The 7,344-nt window shown below is 38.9% G+C and overlaps 1 protein-coding gene across 1 annotated transcript; it reads left to right on the forward strand.

The window, feature by feature from the left end:
* Positions 1–1,623, forward strand: LOC129777235 (uncharacterized). The gene is made up of 3 exons (XM_055783394.1): positions 1–261; positions 319–1,215; positions 1,279–1,623. Exons 1-3 carry the CDS (start codon positions 80–82, stop codon positions 1,529–1,531), a joined length of 1,332 nt encoding a protein of 443 aa, XP_055639369.1. The 5' UTR covers positions 1–79; the 3' UTR covers positions 1,532–1,623.
* The last annotated feature ends 5,721 nt before the right edge of the window (positions 1,624–7,344 follow it).

Genomic DNA, 7,344 nt, shown 5'->3' on the forward strand with positions numbered 1-7,344 from the left:
AGAGAGACGCACAGTCATCTTGCCTCCAATCACTTCAGTCAGTGTTGCAGTGACATTTGACGAGCTAACAACGCGAGAAATGGACGGTGACCGGAGAGAAACATATCTCAAACAGCAGCTTTTAACGGAGATTTTATCACGCAATCCGGATTTACGCGGCGCAAAGGTACTGCAATGCACGCTTCGAATGCCGCAAAGCATGGATGGTTTCATGGCAACAATATATAATTTGGAGGTGACTTTCAGAGAAACCGGTTGCAGGTGAGTTTACGTGATTTCTGCAGTTTGAATTTATTATATCGTGTTTATTTCTTGCAGCGAATCCAAAGATTTGAATATTTTAATTAAGGTAATGAAAGGTGACGAAGATTTCCGGCGCCAATCGCTGGGGCTGATTTTGTTCCCAAATGAAATCAATGTATACCGAAATATACTGCCTGCTTTCAAACAGCTTATAACTGACAGTAAATCATCTATCGAGGCTGGGACCTGGTGTCCTCGAATTTATTATTCCGAACAGGGCAGCTTTCCTGGCTACAGTGACCAATTTGAGACAATTTTAGCAATGCAAAACGTTCAGTGCCTCGGTTTTGTTTCAGGCCCACGTCTCGATCTCGATGAAGATCACCTCACGCTTATGACGCGTAAAATTGCTCAGTTTCATGCATGTAGTTATGCGCTTCGCATACTGAACAATCAAAAATTGAATCAATTGGTCGAGGCAATCATTCCGCTCAACTTTATTCAAGATGGGAAGATATTCTTCGAAAGCTGTGATTTGGTGTTCCGATATACACAAGAAAGAATGTATAAGTATTTTGACGCAAATACTGAACTCGTAGCGGATACCAATGTTCGTGCAGACATAGAGATGCTTCGAAAGATATACGGCAGTGAACCTTCACGGTTGATGCAGAGGTGTCTAGAGCAGGATGATGTATATTCGGTTATACTACATGGTGACTACAACCGGAACAATGTGTTGTTCAAGTACCAAAACGAGACGCCGGTGGATATGATTATGATAGACTTTCAAGAGAATAGGTTTGGATCTCCTGCGTTAGATCTTTCCTTTTTCATGTATATGAACATGACCGAAGATGTGCGAGAAAGAAGCTGGGACCGTATTTTGCGATGCTACCACCAAGAACTGTTCGAATGTATCTGTAAAATAACTGATTTGCCTGCGGATGATGTGCGATTGGAACCATACTCGTATGTTTCATAAAATCATCAGAATTTAAGTGAGAAATTAACATATATGTTCTTCGTTTACAGATTTGAAAGCATTATGTTACACTTAAACGATTACCTCGCATACGGTGCAATGATTGCTGTGAAGTTCCTACCCGTAATGATGGGCTTGCCGGAAGAAGTAGAACTCATTGTGCACTATTTTCACAACGACATCCATGCGGATGGTTTCAAAGAAATAATACAAAAATCTGGTGGCGATGTAGCAAATCGACGAATCATGAGTGTAGTTAGTCACTGCTCCAGAATGGGTTATCTGAAATTTCTGTGGAAATAATGTAGGGTGGTTGGATAATAATGTACTGTCCACCTTTCGTACTTCGTGTCATTACGATTTTTACAGAGTAAAAAAATTAAAAAAAAAAAGAATAACAAAAAATGTTTTCTATGTGAATGTTTTTAATTCAATTCGGTTCCACATGTACCATATCTATATCAACCTATTTTCCGACATCTTTATATTCGGCGACAGGCAGTGGATGTCCCGTTGAAACAAAAAGGTGAAAATCCGACGGGAACATGTCCGCAAAATACGTATTGAATTTAGCGGTGTGCGTCGGAGCGTTGTCATGCTGTAATAAACCTTCACCGTGTCTTCGGGCCCATTCGGTTTTTTTTCTCCATCAATTTAAAGTTTAAATCTAACATGTTCTGTCGGTAGCGACCCTTTTTCAATGTTAAACCAGGTTTCAGTAGCTTTCTTTTTAAATGTTGTAACAAAAGTAGAGAACACCACAAATGCTCTTTATTCGGAACGAAACTCGACGTTTTTTATGAGACTAACATATTTTTGAAGGCTCTTCGGACTACGATTCTCTTTTTTTTTTGTTTTTTTTTTGCACTCCTCTCACCCCCATCCCGACGAAACTGTTATTCGAGAATCCCAGAGTTGGGCATCATTTATTTTGACGTAGGACTACGTCTAACCGGAAGATATAGGGGGTGAAATGGAAATCTAGGCACTGAACAAGTAGGAAAAAAATGCAAGATTTGGAACGCTTATAACTCGAGCATTTCTCAATAGATCGCAAAGGTTTTTGCATCAATTGATAGGAAATATATCTACGCATCTATCATAACGAATAACATTTCATTTTTCTTGAGATAAATAATTGAATAATTGTGAAATATCAAGCATTGTCAAAATGCACTATGTGCCCATTTTTGATTGGTCCATTTTGTGCTCCTCAAATCGTACCGACAAAAACGGGCAACCAGAGCAGCAGCGAAATAGAATGAAGCACGATTGGAAAGGAAAAAGAAAAAAATGAACGAAACATTGGTCGCAGTCTCACACATGCGTAATTCTCGAGCCAGCCAGTCAGCTTAAAAATCCCCGCTCCGCTGCCGTAACGATTATTCTCATCCGAACCGTACACCACATCGTTTCGCATCACATCACATCAACAAACCAACACAAGCAGCCATGTCTGGACATGGTAAAGGAGGAAAAGTGAAGGGAAAGGCAAAATCCCGCTCGAACCGTGTTGATCTGGAGTTCCCCGTAAGGGTAGCTAGGCCGAGCGCGTTAGTATTAGTGCACCAGTCCACCTAGCCGGCGTTATATAGTTTCGGCCGCCGAAGTGATCGAGTTAGCTGGTAAAGCTGCTCGCGACGATAAGAAAATCCGCATTCGGAACAGAACACATTCGGTTCGGTGGACATCAAGACAACAGGCAGTTGCAGCGAGTGGCGAGTGGCAAACGCAATCGCAAAACGACTTCAGGTAGCAGAAGAAAAAAGTTTGTTCTTTATACAAACTGCTTTGGTGGCAAATCCAGAACAAGGCGGCATCGAGGGCGTTCGAAATGTTTTTTTTCAAAATCACGAGTACTAAGTTTTCTAAATTGGAACCATTCCATAAAACAAGGCGCTTTTCAGGGCCATTAAACCTTCCAAAAAAGAGTTTAGGAAATACAGTTCAATGCTTTCTAAAACATTATCCAAAATAATAATAAAACACAAATTGATTTTTTCATAATTTGTTTGTCAGGATCTGATGAGTATGTGAATTGGCAGTTGTTCTGAGCTTATTGATAGTTGGGGACTTTCCTGATTATTCAATTTTCACTAATTCTTAAATTGTTTCCAGATTGAAAGTACAGTAATTTACAATTAGTTCGACATTTAGCTAATTGGACGGACATGTAATGCGACTTATTTAGTTGGACATTTTTGTAAACATAGTGATCCAAATTATGACCCCACATTGAAAGTCGACACTGTACCACTGTCATTGCAAATGTTCAATTACAGGTTAAAATCGCCTCCAATGCGACACTGAGTGGCGCTTCGGCTCGTCGCATTGAATGTAATTTGCTGTACAACATGTCACAAAGCTGGATTGGAAGAAATTTTCCAACTGTGAAAGCTGTGGCGAGTGGCAACAAATCGCTAAACAGGAAGGTTTAGCCGAACAAGATGGGGATATCGAGTGATAACAAAACAATAAACTCTTTAGATTGAAGATAATTTTGTGATCCTGAAAAGGACCCTTTTTAGCCTGCATGTGAATCCAACGAGCGAACAAATCGTAATGAATGTATTTTTTTGCCATCGCTCCCTTTTAACGCTCATTCGTTTGTCTCGTTGGACTCGCCCCTCTGGCAGAGTCTGCCGATTTGTCTCTATCCTGTGAGTGTGTACCGCTAGAGTATAAAACACGCGGACCCCAAAAAAATATCTTATTTTCTATCAAACCGTAAACCCGTGTGGTTGTACGGCATCGGCATCGTGGACGTAACAAAAGAGGACAAGTTAAGGGAAAGGCAAAATCTCACTCGAACCGTGCAGGTCTCCAGTTCCCTGTTGGTCGCATTCACTTATTGCTCCGCAAGGGTAACTAGGCCGAACGGATTGGTGCCGGAGCACCAGTATACATAACAGCGATTATAGAGTTTCGGCCGTCGGAGTGCTCGAGTTGGCTTGCAAAGCTGCTCACGACAATCAGAAAACCCGCATCAAGAACAGAGCAGTGTCGGTTCGGCGCTCATCAAGGCAACAATTAGTTTCAGTGAGTCGCAAAGTGTTTCTCCGGCACGACGCATTAAATGTAATTTACTGAACAACATGTCACAAGCTGGATGGGAAGAAATTTTCCAACTGTGAAAGCTGTGGCGAGTGGCAAACGCAATAGCTAAACAGGAAGGTTTAACCGAACAAGATGGGAATATCGAGTGATAACAAAAACACAATACCAAAGGTTCTTTTCAGAACCATCAACATATTCATAAAGAGTAAACAGTAAACTAATCCATTTTTCAGGTAGATGGGTAGGTATTCACGTAGGAGAAGAAAATAAAACAATATATTTAAAATATATATTTAACAAAAGCTGTCCCCTTTGTATAGTCCTACGTCACTCCGGTTATGTCCCCGACATTACCCACCCGTCTTTTTTATTGAAATGATAAATCAATGTATAATTCCACAGGACAGTACAAGGTATTTAGATACGAAGTGAGCGGACGATAACATGTACAGCAAAGGTGTATGGATCCCAGTGAAAATAGTATTTTATTTAATATAAGATAGTAAAAAAAGATAAATAGAAAGAGCAAACATTTGAATATAAAACATTGAGATCACAAAATTATGAGTAAACTGGCAAATATACAAAAAGTAGAAACTAAACGCTGAAGTGGATTATTGTGGATGATCGAACTATTAATAAAAGCCTTATGATCGACTTTAGGTATAGCTTTAATTTATTTTTAATATGATCTGAACGTGTTGTTACTCGGATTTCCGATGACAATGCATTGAAACGGGTCGGTCTATGAAACAGAATGCGCTGTTCACCAACATTGGTTGTTGCCCGACGTCGCATAAAATTCTGGGCTTGTCGTGTGGAGTGTTGGTGATTTTTTGTAAGTATTGTCAGGTTGTGATTATTGTTATTTATAACGCTGTGAATGAATTTAATAGTCTGAAATTCGCGCAGTCCAATAAAAGACAGTATACTATGAGAATCGTCAGAATACAAGTCTGAAAATGGAGGATTGGTAGTCTGTATATGATTTTCAAAACACCAATTCTGCAACAATTGTATTTTTTATGTTTTGTTTTACATGCATGTCACCATACATACTATTATTATATGTTGCAATAGTAAGTGCATACATGCAAAGTAGAAATTTATTAACGCATAGTGGTCACCCTTAGGAATATGTCCATTTCCAGCGTCCACATACCACTACAATTCCTGTTTTTCTAAGATTATTATAGTTCAACTCATTGTTGTTCAAGATAGCATACGGCTTTTACTATAAAAATTCAAAATAGTACATTTTTCATCATTAAAAAAAAGGGTGAAAAATCGAACTTTTGTCACCTAGTGGGGGCAAAGTGGTCATCGTACATATCAAGCTAAATAGGATAGATTTATGCGTTTTTTTCGTCCAAATTTTTTCAAATCATATTCGATTTAGTAGGTAAAGGTATGAAATAAGCTTGGTCTATTCACCTAGAGTCTCAATTCAAATTTTCTCATGCATACAAAAACGTTGTAAGAAACACATAACGTTCCGTATAATGAGGCATGGTTTAATTGGAGTGGCATATTTTTCCAGGGTCAAAGCCACAAAAGGAACCTCTTCAAGAGCAGAATGTGATGAGGTATATTAGCTTTTGTAAACAGAACATTTTAAGTCGTTATGCACCTATGACCGCTTTACCCCCAAACATCAAAGTAATTTCTAGGCTAATTAATCGCTGAGATTCAACAAAATATCTGTTCACCTCTCCTAGAATATGTGAACAGTCGTCCAAACTGATGATTTGTCCAACATATCAGATTGAATAAACTAAATTGCATCAGAAATTCCTTTGATACCTTGCGCACAGAACTACGGTCGAATGGCTATTGAGAGAGCAATATCTGTTTTTATTTATATTTCAACATGCGACAGCTCTACTGAAGTACAGGGTGACTCAAAATTCATCAAATTCTTCAAACATAAAGTGCCTATCAATACGGTGTCATTAGTCAATAGTTATACTACCAAACAAGCAGGTGACCACTTTGCCCCCACTACCCCTACTCTCTTTAATAATCCACAGGATGAGGATATTTTTCTCTCCAAAGAATTTATTTGTTGTGTCCATGATACGGTCGTATCTAGCTGAAATCCACGATATTTAAAGTGGTTAACCTTGTCAATTGGAACATCACCGACCTTTGGGTCGGGACAAACGATGATTTTTTTCCTAGGTGAGTGGAAGACATTTATTTCGTTTTTGACAGATTAAGCGACAAAAGATTGTCTTGAAAATAAGTGTAAAGAACATTTAGATTATTTTAAATATTTGAGACGACGGGTTTTGATTCAGAACAAGGATAAGATAATGCAGTTTTGCCTGCAAACAGTCTAGCAGTTCTCATCAACGGCAGGTTACTTATATCATTGATGTACATAAGAAACAACAGAGTTCCAATATTACTACCCTGGGGTATTCCAATATTTATTGGACGCAGGCATTATCTTGCATTATTCAATGCAACATATTACAATAATGTCGCTAGTTTGGAAATAGGAAAATATCATACGGATCCACGTCTGGTGTGTGTAGGAGCATCATCATGTTGCATAAGCCATTCCCAAAAAAAATCCTAAAGTGTCATGGCAGCCAATCGATATGCCAACATTAACAAATTAATGGAACCCCAGACCATCTATGCTCTAATGTTATACCATCAATATTTTTAGCGGAATATCGTGAAGTTAGATCACAATGTTCTTTACTTCGGCTTCGGCATCTTCAATAAAAATGCCAGTATATCTTTCGAACTCAGAGATCCTTGTTCCGTGTATTTCGCTAAGCTGGGTGCAATATATTATGCTCTAGGGGTCATTGAAACATTGCCCATCGACCATTATTTAATTTTTTTTCAGACAGTCTCAGTTCAATGAAAGGTGATAAACATTCACATCACAACTATAGAGTGTTTTGGTCTAAAAATTATTCAAGATTACCTTAGCATGGGCTCCCTCCCATTACGTGATTCCGGGGAATGGAAAAGCTGATTCGCTAGCTAAGGTGAGAGCTTCAGAATGCACACTCTCTGAAAGGCAATTTGCACATAGAGCT

Source organism: Toxorhynchites rutilus, chromosome 3 (genome assembly GCF_029784135.1).
Source record: "Toxorhynchites rutilus septentrionalis strain SRP chromosome 3, ASM2978413v1, whole genome shotgun sequence".
Lineage (NCBI taxonomy): Eukaryota > Metazoa > Arthropoda > Insecta > Diptera > Culicidae > Toxorhynchites > Toxorhynchites rutilus.

Coding starts and splice junctions, on each gene's coding strand:
- LOC129777235 (XM_055783394.1), top strand. CDS start 80: ATGGACGGTGACCGGAGAGAAACATATCTCAAACAGCAGCTTTTAACG. Junction 262..318: donor TTCAGAGAAACCGGTTGCAG/GTGAGTTTACGT, acceptor TATTTCTTGCAG/CGAATCCAAAGATTTGAATA. Junction 1,216..1,278: donor GTGCGATTGGAACCATACTC/GTATGTTTCATA, acceptor CTTCGTTTACAG/ATTTGAAAGCATTATGTTAC.